At 36.3% G+C, this 12,524-nt stretch overlaps 1 protein-coding gene across 9 annotated transcripts in view; it reads left to right on the top strand.

The window, feature by feature from the left end:
- The window catches only part of THOC2 (THO complex 2), a 169,318-nt gene that overhangs the window by 128,030 nt on the left and 28,764 nt on the right, over nucleotides 1-12,524 (top strand). For all 9 annotated transcript variants that reach the window (XM_029240281.1, XM_029240286.1, XM_029240287.1 and 6 more), the window contains 7 exons: nucleotides 2,816-2,857; nucleotides 3,296-3,426; nucleotides 3,524-3,625; nucleotides 7,917-8,001; nucleotides 8,656-8,749; nucleotides 9,152-9,232; nucleotides 11,064-11,160. In XM_029240281.1, the coding sequence (XP_029096114.1) occupies nucleotides 2,816-2,857; nucleotides 3,296-3,426; nucleotides 3,524-3,625; nucleotides 7,917-8,001; nucleotides 8,656-8,749; nucleotides 9,152-9,232; nucleotides 11,064-11,160 (632 nt within the window). The remainder of the gene's footprint in view (nucleotides 1-2,815; nucleotides 2,858-3,295; nucleotides 3,427-3,523; nucleotides 3,626-7,916; nucleotides 8,002-8,655; nucleotides 8,750-9,151; nucleotides 9,233-11,063; nucleotides 11,161-12,524) is intronic.

Raw genomic sequence — 12,524 nt, 5'->3', positions numbered from 1 at the left:
GTGTGGGTTTATCTCTGAGCTTTCTAACCTGTTCCATTGATCTATATTTCTGTTTTTCTGTCAGTACCAGAGTGTCTTGATTACTGTAGCTTTGTAGTATAGTCTGAAGTCAGGGAGTCTGATTCCTCCAGCTCCATTTTTTTCCCTCAAGACTGCTTTGGCTAGGTTCCCATAACTTTTAACTTATAGGTTATATTTTCCTATTTCTAAGTTATTTTGATGGGTCTTATTTAGACCCTAACAAAAAGATTCTTCTGTTAGAGTAGTTTTAAGACATAAATGCGTAGTTCTTAGCCTATTATATGGCATGTAGTACTCAATGAATGATAGTTAATAAGGACGGTGACAATAATGCCATAATTTACTTAGATGTAGTCTAAGTCACAAATTTAAATATTTTTCATTTTTTTCAGTTTTTCCATGGATGTTGGTGGGGGGGATGGTTCAGGCAGTAATGTGAGCGATGGGGAACGGCAGATGAGGCTTCACTCGCTCGCCTGCTGCTCACCTCCTGCTGTGCGGCCCAGTTCCTAACAGGCCACGGACCGGTACTGGTCCTCGGCCTGGGGCTTGGGGACCCCTGCTCTAAAGTAGCATTTGAAACATTCATGGGTTAGAGGTACTAAAAATAGGACATTAGTAATAAAAAAGTAATTTATCTAGTTATATCTATGACTTACTCCAGCCTTTATTTCTCAACTCTCCAAAAGCCCCTTCTTGATGAACCTGCTTTTTTGGGGGGGGGGCAGTGCTCAGTAGTGTTATGCAGCCTTGTCAGCTGCTCTGTTGTTATAGGGCAAGATTGAAACCTGCTTGGGGTCATTTATAGCTGATGGTCTGTGTAGACATAATTGTGAGTGCTCAGTTTTATTCAAACTTAAAATTCAGTTCCTAACAGTACATTGGTAAGTGTAGTCTTGATCTTAAAGAGATCCTGAAAGATCTCTCTTTTCTAGATTCTTACTGACAGATTCTTACTGATTTTCTAGATTGTTACTGACAAGTAGCCTTGTCAGTTCCTCAAAGATAGGAACTCTCTACTGTTCATCGTTGAATTCCCAGTGCCTGGCACATAGTAAACAAATGAATGAATGAATGAATGTCTTTTGTCCCTCCCCATCCTTTCTTTCTTCAACTTCTGCCTGGCCATTCAATAAAACTTTTAGTATTCTATTGTGGGAATGGAGAGTTTTGTATGTGCTCTGAATTAAAAAGCAAATTAAGTTAAACTAAATGAAAAAGCATCAGGGGAGTGGAATGTGTAAAGAAAATCACTTTTACATGCATGTACATCTTGTTTTTTTTTTGTTGTTCATCTTGGTTATAATTAGCCTTTGATAGAAACCTTTTCTTACTGCTCTTCTAGATAGTTTCCTTGTGCTTTCCATATTTCTTTCTCTCTTTCAAATTTTCCTGCTTGTGAAATCTAGAGAATTGACAGACATTAGAAACTAATATAAGTATCTAGTAAGAGGAATTAGGACAGCTTAGTAACTAAGAAAATGTTTTATTTGTATGGAGAAAACTATTTATAGCTTTATTAGGTTCATTTGAATGATAGTATGCTAGCAAAGGAGTAGCTTAACTGCCTTTATCCCCAACACAATACCCTATAAACTGGATTCTTCCAATTATGACATACCGTTATTTCTGCCTCCCAGTGTACACACAGTATGCCACCAGAATTACCATCCCCTTCCAACAAAATAAAAGCAACTATATAGTTTGTTTTCTGCCAGGCCACTCCTTCATAACCTGACTCCTTATTTGCTGACCAGGATGTATGTTGACTTAATAATCGTTTCTGTGAAAGGGAACCATATCTTTTTAACCTGCCAGTTAAAAAAGTGTGATTCTGTATGTTTTCCCATCAAGGTAACATGGCCGTCCCTGAATTAGTCTTATGTGAAAATGTTGCACGGAAGTTAGACTTCCCTGTAGTAACACCCATTAACTTACTCAAGCATGAAAACATACATGCACAAAATATCCTTATCTACCAATAAGGTATGTTAGCTGCATATTAGCTTTTCCCTTTCTCATACTTGGTATTGAGCTAAATACATTCCAGAAATCTAGATTGTCCTTGAGTATCAGTGCTTCACCTGTCCTTTTGGCCTTTGCGCACTCCCCCAACACTCCACCTGCCTATACACACACAAATGTTACTCACAATTTCATTTTGTATTTATAGACAGCATTGTCAAACATGGCACTTCAGCAGCCCACCTGCAAATCACTGATAAAATAATGACCCACGCTTTTTCATTCAGTCTGTCCAAGTTAGGAAGTGGTTTGGTCTTTGTCAGCAATGGTATTAATATTTTGGGCCTATTTCTTAGGGCTTAAGTGGTGGTGAATTAAAACATAGCTTTGGATTTCTTTGGGTTTAATTTTTGTTGTCGTTGCTTTAGTGTTAGATTTTACCAATTCTGAGGGGGAAAACTAGAACATCTCGAAGGAGAGATGCAAATGCATTATAACTAAATTGTGCTGGCTACAATTTTATAATAAATACTCAGATCAGTTTTAGGATGCTTTGGTTTGTGATAATGAGGTTGAGAAAAGAATTGGCTTATAAAACTGGCATTTAAAGTTCATGAATGTCACACATTATTTGGAGGTTAGAAATGTAGATGAGAATTTAAAATGTTAATTGGTAATACTGACTGTATGTAAAATCTACATGTGTGTAACAAGTAACGAAATAATTCACAACTACATGCAAGTTAATTTTTTTTCAAATTAGAAACGAAATTGTGACAGCATAATCTTAACCTTTTTGCATTTTATTTATAGTTTTTTTTAATTTTAGTTTCAGTCTGATGGAAGCAAACAAGAAGATAAAGAGAAGACGGTAAGAGACTAGAAAAATCCAATGTGTCTAATGTTTGTCTAGGTACAGCATACTGTAAATTTTACTGTGAACAAGCTTTAATCACCTATGTGAATAACTATTTTATACTTTACATGTTGAATGTAGCTTTTGGCATATCGTACAAAGTATCTTTTAAGATTGACAGCCTCCTGTTTTTGAGGATTACCATGTTGAGAAAGGAAAAGGGATAAAAAGTCCCTCATTCTTGCTACCCCTTTCCTTCCCTCACCTCATTTGCTTTCTTAGATGGAGAAACACAAATAACCATTGTGAAAAGTACAGTGATAGTGTGGGGAATTAGATATGGTGTGTTATTAAATCAAGGAACGGCAATTTTTCCAAGGCTTACATAAATTTGTTGGGGGGGGGTTAATATGCACCTCTTAACTGAAATAATTTTTCCTCCATTTTTCATAGGAAGTTATCCTTAGCTGCTTGCTTAGCATTACTGACCAGGTATTACTTCCATCTCTTTCTTTGATGGACTGCAATGCTTGTATGTCTGAGGAACTGTGGGGAATGTTTAAAACATTTCCATATCAGCATAGGTAAATACATAGTATTTTTGTATTTTTAGCTACTATTCTAGTGCACTAACCTCTAAGTGTTTAACTTTTCCTAATTCTTCATCTCATCATTTTCAAGATATCGTCTGTATGGCCAGTGGAAGAATGAAACTTACAACAGTCATCCACTTTTAGTAAAAGTTAAAGCTCAAACAATAGACAGAGCCAAATATATCATGAAGTAAGTTTTAATTTATTTTTCTTCTTAATATCTGGATCTGATTTACTTTCTTTCAGCCAACTTATGTCTGAGCCTCAGTTTTGAGGAAGCCCAGGAGTATTTGCTAATGGTGTAGCTAATTATATACTACACATAGAGTGACTATCAATTTTTGTGGTTCTTAGCTCATTTTGACTACCATGTTAGTTTTTGTAGTTGTCATGTTTGCACAGCTATAAAATCTGATAAAAATCCTCTTTAGGATGCATTATATTATAGGATGAGGTTTTTTTTTTTTTTTAAAGGAGAGCATACTGTGTAGCCTTCGCTCAGTTTGCATAATACATTCAGTGGCTTGTACAAGGTAGTCAAAGTTCTAGGAATTTCTGTTGAAAGTTATAATAAAGATTTATTTTTTCTTTCTGGAAGATCTAGTAGAATCATGCAGAACTATCTCCTTAGGGAGTCAACTTTTGAAAAATTTCTAGTTTTTTCATTTGTGTGCTTTATTTTCATGTCATTAAAAACATAAGAGTGGGGCTTCCCTGGTGGCTCAGTGGTTGAGAGTCCGCCTGCCGATGCAGGGGACACGGGTTCTTGCCCTGGTCCGGGAAGATCCCAGATGCCGAGGAGCGGCTAGGCCCGTGAGCCATGGCCGCTGAGCCTGTGCGTCCAGAGCCTGTGCTCCGCAACAGGAGAGGCCACAACAGTGAGAGGCCCGCGTACCGCAAAAAAAACAAAACAAAACAAAAGAGTGATGTTAATCTATTGATACTTCCTGATAAACTGTTTGAAGTTTAATTATGAAAATTGTATACTTCAGGTCAGTATTGGTTTAGATACTAATTACACTGCTGTATTGCAAGGGTTTTCAGCAAGGCTGTTTATTATCGTTTCTTTTACATTTGTGCAGTCGTATGGTTATTCTAATTAGAAGTAGTACATTCACTGGTTTAACTAACAGTATGCAATGACACTTTTTTTAAAATAATAAATTTATTCATTTATTTATTTATGGCTGCGTTGGGTCTTCGTTGCTGTGCATGGGCTTTCTCTAGTTGCGGCGAGCGGGAGCTACTCTTCGTTGTGGTGCACGGGCTTCTCATTGTGGTGGCTTCTCTTGTTGTGGAGCACAGGCTCTAGGCATGCGAGGTTCAGTAGTTGTGGCTCGCAGGCTCTAGAGCGCAGGGTCAGCAGTTGTGGTGCACAGGCTTAGTTGCTCTGCGGCATGTGGAATCTTCCCAGACTAGGGCTCGAACCCATGTCCCCTGCATTGTCAGGCAGATTCTTAACCACTGTGCCACCAGGGAAGCCCCCAGTGATACTTTCTTTGCTGAGTGATATTGTCGTAAGTCACAGTCTACCAGGGAAACAGGTGTGTGCACAATCACAGTCTGGTTTAATAGATGCTGTTATACAATATGTATAAAGTTCTATGGGATGATAGAGAGGAGAATGAATATTTCACCCCATGGAAGTAGGGGAAGGCATGGAAAGAGATGATATTAGAACTGGTCCTTCCAAAAGAGTTCTAGGCTTAAAAATTCCCCAAGTAGAGTTTCTAGCTTAACAACAACTAATATTTTTGAAGCCATTACTATGTGTGGTGGGCACTGAACTAAGTGCTTTATATGGATTATTTAATGATACATTAAAAATTTTTTGATAAATTTATTTATTTTTGGCTGTGTTGGGTCTTCGTTGCAGCACGCGGGCTTTCTCTAGTTGCGGCGAGCAGGGGCTATTCTTCATTGCAGTGCGGTGGCTTCTCTCGTCGTGGAGCACGGGCTCTAGGTGCGCGGGCTCAGTAGTTGTGGCTCACGGGCTCTAGAGCACAGGCTCAGTAGTTGTGGCGCACGGGCTTAGTTGCTCCGAGGCATGTGGGATCTTCCTGGACCAGGGATCAAACCCATGTCCCCTGCATTGACAGGCGTATTCTCAACCACTGCACCACCCGGGAAGCCCCGATACATTAAATATTGAATCTGTCTCTTCCACTCTCTACCACCACTAACTTAGTTCTTTTATCTGGAGTGTTATAGTGCCTTGTATTATTCTCTTTCTTCAAAATCCTTTGGTGACTAAGCATTGCCTGCAGGTTATATGTCAGACTTTATGGCTTGGTGATATAAGAGAACCTTCATGATCTGTCTCTCCCTATTTCCATCCTCATTTCCCGCCAATTCTACCTCTAGCTGTACTGAGCCCACTTATGTTTCCCTGAGTGTGCTATGGTCTCCTTTTCCTTTGCATATAATTTTTTGTTTCTTTTGTTTGTACAGGTTTTCCCTTACCTCTTTTTCCTCTCTCCATCTGGTGACCTCATCATTGGACAGTGGGCTCCAGTGTCACCTCTGTGAAGCCTTCCCTTGCACATACCACCAAGCACAATTGATTGTTCTTTATTTGTGCTACCACTATGTCATATGCATATAACTACTATCATACCGCTTATGTATATTGCTATGATTATTTTTCTTTTTAAAATTATCTAATTTTTTGACTATTTTATATATTCACATGGTTTAAATTGTAGTAGATATGAAAAGGTAGACAGTAAAAAGTCTCTCACCCTGTCCACTCAGTTCTCCCAAGGAAAAAAAAAAGTGGTCACTGTTTAGTTTCTTATTTATCATTCCAGCTATTTTTATGTATATGCAAGTGAATACAAATATATTATTCCCTCCCTTTTTATGCTATTGATAGCATATAATAAGTACTGTTCTATAAGTTGCTCTATTTGTTTAAGAATATAAAAATTTTTAAAGTGGTTTTAAATCTACCTCCCCAGCTGGACTGAGCTTGAGAGCAGGTGCTGTTACTCATCCTTGTATTCCTGGTGCTTAGCACTTTGCCTGTCACAGAAGACATTAATATGAATTAATGAATAAGTAAATTAATACAAATGTTTATCACAGAAGAATATGTGCAGAATTTTTAATGTACTCGGATTTTTGTTATATTTGTAAGCTCAGCTGTTTCACCAGCCTTGAATAATATGATTTTGATATTGATTGAACTTTTTAAGTTGAGAATGGAATGTATTAATTTATTGCTTGGGAATTTCACAAGTTTTGATTACTGTTTAAAACATGAATTTTCTATAGGGCATCCAGTAATTCATGCCACAAATGTTCATTGATTGTGTTCCATATGCCAAGCACCATGGTTGCTTGAGAGGAGGACATAATCAAGAGAATATTCCTTTTATTTATTTATTTTTGGTGTTGGGGGAGAGGAAGCAGAAGGGAATGGGATAAAAAATATGGAAAGGAAGGGTTGGCTTTGGCAAGTAGGAGGGCTTGCCTGAAATAGTAGGGTTAGAAGTAAGGGCAGGTGGTGGTAGAACTTTATTTGTGCTTCAAATAAAGCTTCAAAGTAGAACAGAGTATAGCCAAAGTTTAAAACTGATGGGTCTCTCTTTTCCATGGGACAAAAAGAAACTGGGCCATGCAGAATGGGAAAGGGAAGCAGTTGTTGATGAAATAATTTTGATTAATGGATCAGTTTTGTCATAAGTTTCTTAAGATAATTATATCAAGTTTGTCACTTCCAGAATGGTCACATTCCTTGAATTGTCAACTAAATTCATTATTTGCTTCATTACATTTTCACTCTAGAAAGCTTCCTGTCACTTGTTAGTTTTTCAGGTTTCTAGATTTATTATGTAGTAATTTCATCAGAAGAGTTTAAGATCCTGTGTAATAATTGTTTTGAATTTGTAAGCATTTTGTAGATATAAATTTCCAAAATGTTAGTAAAAGAATACTGAGTAGAGGGAGAATTAAAGAGGAAGGACAAGAGTAGAATTGATTTTTCAAGAATTGTTTACTTTGAATATGAAAACCAGAGAACTTCTTATATCAAGGAGTGCAGCATTAGCTATTACTCTGTTAGGGTCACTGAGACAGATAGCATGAGGCATTTCAAAGTATTACACCAAATTTGATATCTTAATCCCTAAAGTAATAATGAGCCCTTCTAAATCTAAAATAATTGTTCTCTGTAAGAAGAGTTTTATGTACTTGTAGAGTACGTTAAGAGTTTTAATGCTTATTAGACTATTACTATAAAATGAACATGTGTATATTGTAAATGTTAAGCATTAATACAAAATTTTAATACCCTCTTGGAGAATGCCTAATCAAAATAGCCCAAGTCCTGTAGTAAAGCATATGATGAGGGTGGTTGTTTACATGGATCCATTTTGGATATTTGGGAAATAAAATTTTTTTCATGATGTAACAAAGCTACCAACATTAAAAGGGAAGTTACTTAAGATGATCCCTGCCACCTTTTTCTCCCCTTGTAGGCGTCTAACCAAGGAAAATGTGAAGCCTTCTGGAAGACAAATTGGGAAGTTGAGCCACAGCAATCCAACCATTTTGTTTGATTATGTATGTTTTGAGGTTAATACTATTTTCAGGGATTTTTCTTTTTGTAGTCTTTAAATCAGCACCAGTGGAAATAGAATGATGTAGTTTAAAAATGTTTGATAGTTTTAGGGGACAAAAACTTTAGCAAATGAAACATTGTATGGTTATTCTAAAAACAAAATTTAGTATGTAATATGTTTAACACATTGATCTACTTTTCTAACAATAAGTGACAGTGCTACTGTTATTAAACAGACTAACATTGTCTTGTGTACCACATTTTGAGTTATAAAAACATTAATAAAGTGATGCATTATTTGTTGATTTTAGTTTTTAGAAACATTTGAACAGCATTTCATTGTGATTCAGATGTAACACTTTCATGTTTAGAAAGAGATTTCTAAAACACATTTGACATAAGTCTAGCCTCTATAATTCCAAAATTCAAGTTTGGATGCCCTGGAATTATTTCCTAATTGGAAATTGTAGCCTAAGAAAATATTTTCTAAGGAAATGATAGAATAGTAGGTTTTATATAAATACACAATGGAAGGAAACTAATTTTAAGCATTATTTCTTTTGAAAAATAAAAAAGTGTAGCCATTATTTAGTTAGCACGATAAAAGTTCTCTTTTGATTAGTCAATGCCTTTTATTCTTTGTTGCTGTCTTCCAGATCTTGTCACAAATACAGAAGTATGATAACTTAATAACACCTGTAGTAGATTCATTGAAATACCTCACTTCGTTGAATTATGACGTCTTGGCCTGTATCCTTTCAGGTGAAGTAATAACATAGATTTCACGTTTCATAGATCTTAGTGGTGAATGTTTTATTTTCATTCTAAGTTCCTTTAGCAACCATCTGAGGTTGATTCAGTTGGCTGATCGAGAGGTTGACCAGTTGGGAGTTTGTGTGTGTGTCTGTGTTGTATACTGAGAAAGACAATGTTAAGATTGCTAAATATCTTTGATATAGTTAGAATCTGCTTGCTGAAAGCTGGGAAAGAGGCTAAAAAAGAAAAGTTGGTACTACAGTGAGTGTATTTTTCCATAATTGGTAATAAATTGGAGCTAACAATTTATTTTCCAAGGGGTGGCTTTTTGTTGTTGTTGTTTTAGTGGTCTTTGTTAGGGATGTGGTGACAAAATTTTTTCTTAATATATGAAAGATTGTATCATTGAAGCTTTAGCTAATCCAGAAAAGGAGAGAATGAAACATGACGACACAACCATCTCAAGCTGGCTTCAGAGTAAGTATTTTTATTTTTCCAAGGATGAAATTTCCATCTTTTGTCATTGCTATGCTATGTATTCTGTTACCTATGCTAAGAGCCTATTTGTCAAGTGCTCTTGAGACTATCTAGCCACTCAACTTGTTCTACAGAGGGTCCATGTCCTTGGCTGTGTAAGGAGGTTCATATGGTACTTAATTCATTTTCTAACTCAAGAGGCCAGTATTGGCTGTGATAGCATTTGGGCAAGCATTACTGGGGAGATGAAAGTTCCCATCCATTCTGTTACTTTAGAAGAATTAATCTTTTTTTTTTTAAGATTTTTTTCTTGATGTGGACCAATTTTAAAGTCTTTATTGAATTTGTTACAATATTGCTTCTGTTTTATGTTTTGGTTTTTTGGCTGTGAGGCATGTGGGCTCTTAGCTCTCCAACCAGGGATCGAACCTGCACCCCCTACATTTGAAGGTGAAGTCTTAACCAGTGGACTGCCAGGGAAGTCCCTAGAAGAATTAATCTTAAGGGAACTATTCTCCCTTCTCTCCTTTCCATCCTGAGGTTCCAGTCACCTTAAAAGAACAAAAACTTGGTTGCTTAACAAAAAGCCCTAGCCTTGTTTTTTTTCCTTGTACCTTTGATTTCTAGCAGCCAGTTACATTTTCTTTCAACCTGTTGTGTCTCTGGTAGCTGAATCTTGCAGTAGCTTCCCATTGCTCTTTGAAGTCTGCAATCTGTAATAAATCATACAAGTAAGTTCTTTTGGAATCAGGTCCTTTCTATACTAGCCTCATCTTTTGCCCCTCCCTAATATTCTAGGTTCCGTTAATGCTGAACTTCTTGCACTTTCCATGGCCTTTTGCACATGTTATTCCCTCTTCTTGGGGTACCCTTGGGGTACCCTTCTATGCCCACTCATCTCTTCCAACACATTTTCTACTTATTCATTAGATTTCAGCTTAGAGGTCACTTTCTTTGGAAAGCTTTCCCTGTTAACAACCCAAAAGTCAGAATAAGGTGCCCCTCTTCTGTACTTCTATGGAACTTTTTATTCATTGTAGTTATTTTAGTTTAGTTTTCTATCTCTCTCTGGACTGTAAGTTCCTTGAGGGCAGGACCTGTGTTTTGTCCATTGTCCTTTAGGTGCTCAGCAAATAATTCTTGAAAAGGCTGGATTGAACCCATGCCCCCTGCATTGGGCGTGCCAAGTCTTAACAATTGGATGGCCAGGGAAGTCCCTCCTGCTCTTGTCTTGAGTGGGGTTTTCTCGCTACTAATGTGATAAGGACTCTTGGCTAAAATTGGTCTTTTGATTGCTTCTTGGTCTGGCAATGTTTCCTTGCCCCTCCACAACTAGTGGCGTGTTCCTAGATAAAATGAGATTTTTTTGTGTGACTCAGACATTTGAGGGGCAGGTGTTTTGTTGATCATTCAAGTTTACTGAGTTATCTGCAAGATTTTGTTGTGGCCTAATTAACGTCACAAGTTATGGAATCAGGCCGTATAAGTTTGAATCACTGTTCTACCTCATACCAACTGTGTGTCCATGAGCAAGTTACGTGACCTGTCTGTTCGGAATTTCCCTCATCGATAGGTTTATACCAACCTGAGATAATTACTGCAAAGGTTAAATGAGATAATTACATAAAGAGCTTAATAGATTGCTTGGCATATGTATGGTCAATAAATATTAGCTATTATTAATTATAAAATTCTGTTCAGTGGCATCAGCAATACAGTTTTTCCCACCTCATTTTGTTTTGGAAATTTCGTTGAAATAACACTTAATATTGTGCTTTTTGTTTTATGAACTGTTTTTTAAAAAGCCCTATTCCTTTTTTATCTCATATAGGTCTGGCTAGTTTCTGTGGTGCAGTTTTTCGTAAATATCCAATTGATCTTGCTGGTCTTCTTCAATATGTGGCTAATCAGCTAAAGGCAGGCAAAAGGTATTCATAGCAAATTATATGTAAATGAAATTCAGTAATTAGAGTACTTCTGCCGGTATTGGGATACTGACATTGCTATTATGTTGAAAAACTGTTTGTTGGTTGTAGGCTTAAGAAAATAATTGCTCACTTATTTATATGGAATTCTTTAATTAAAAGAAATAACTTAAAATATGCAGAAAGAAATGTAATATTTGGCTATATGTGTAACTCATTAAAGTAACTAACTCACTTTGACTACCTGTTAGGCTTTTGAATAAATGGTTGATATGGTATATTGTAAATCCTCTTATGGCAAAACTCATTGCACTATTGATTATGCTACTGGACAGTAATTGGCCTTTACATTGAACATTTGGTAGGAATGTGTTTATTTTGAGGGTACGTATAGTATCTTTAAAACACAACTATTTTTTGCATTTAAACTTCAGAGATAGGTAACACTAATGCACCTTTTGGACATTGTCTTCTTTTCTTTATAAATACTGAGTTTTATTATTTTATTCTGGACCAATATCAGTGCTTAGAGTTTGAATTAGAATGTATATTAAACCCCATCAGCAATAGACTGACTAGACTCAAAAGAACTGGAAATGGTTTTCAAAAGCTTTCTGGTAGAAAGCAAACAGAAATCTGTAAAGCTGTCTGGTGCTCCAAACAAGTATTACCTAAGTAATTCTTGACAGATTATTTTGGTTTAGGGAAAGCTTAAAAAAAAATTAGGTTTGGGATTTAATCCGCATATATCACTTGCTTTATACTCATCTATCGGCCATTCGTATACATTTTACTCTTCTGTGTCTGTATAGACCAGGAAAACATCACATTACTTTTAAATCTCTAGTTCAGTTTTCTGTACTGTGATATAGTTTTTGTGACCATCTAATGAAAAGATTGTTTAAAGGAAAAACAAAATATTTCATTGGTACTTGTTGCATACTTATTTGAAGAGGGCCCTCTTGTTTTCAAAAACTATGTTTAGAGAAGCAAGGCAAGTTAAGAGAGTAAGCACTTAATAAGAATCTTAGAAAACTGTTCCTTTGTCTATTAACTTGTGTCTTGGGTATACCTAGCTTTACCTTTCTTTGGAAAAACATCTGTATTTGTTCTGTAGGAAAAAATGTTTTTCCTTATCTTCATTACTTAACAAAGTAAGGAAGATCTTGGAAGTCATAAGGTGTTATTTCCATTGACAGTCCTAAACTTTGAGAATTCAAATGAATAACTGTTGGCACAGTAATAAATATGTGTAAGGCAGGCCACTAAACTGTCATCTTAGGCTCAAATATCACAACTTGGAATTTGCATTTCCTTCCTTTTTTCCTTTCTCCTCTCCCTCCCTCCATTCCTCCCAAGTGTGTGTG

This window comes from Monodon monoceros, unplaced genomic scaffold (assembly GCF_005190385.1).
Source record: "Monodon monoceros isolate NGI ecotype Baffin Bay Population unplaced genomic scaffold, NGI_Narwhal_1 Super_Scaffold_22, whole genome shotgun sequence".
Taxonomy (NCBI): domain Eukaryota; kingdom Metazoa; phylum Chordata; class Mammalia; order Artiodactyla; family Monodontidae; genus Monodon; species Monodon monoceros.
This window is presented reverse-complemented; position numbering and strand designations above follow the sequence as displayed.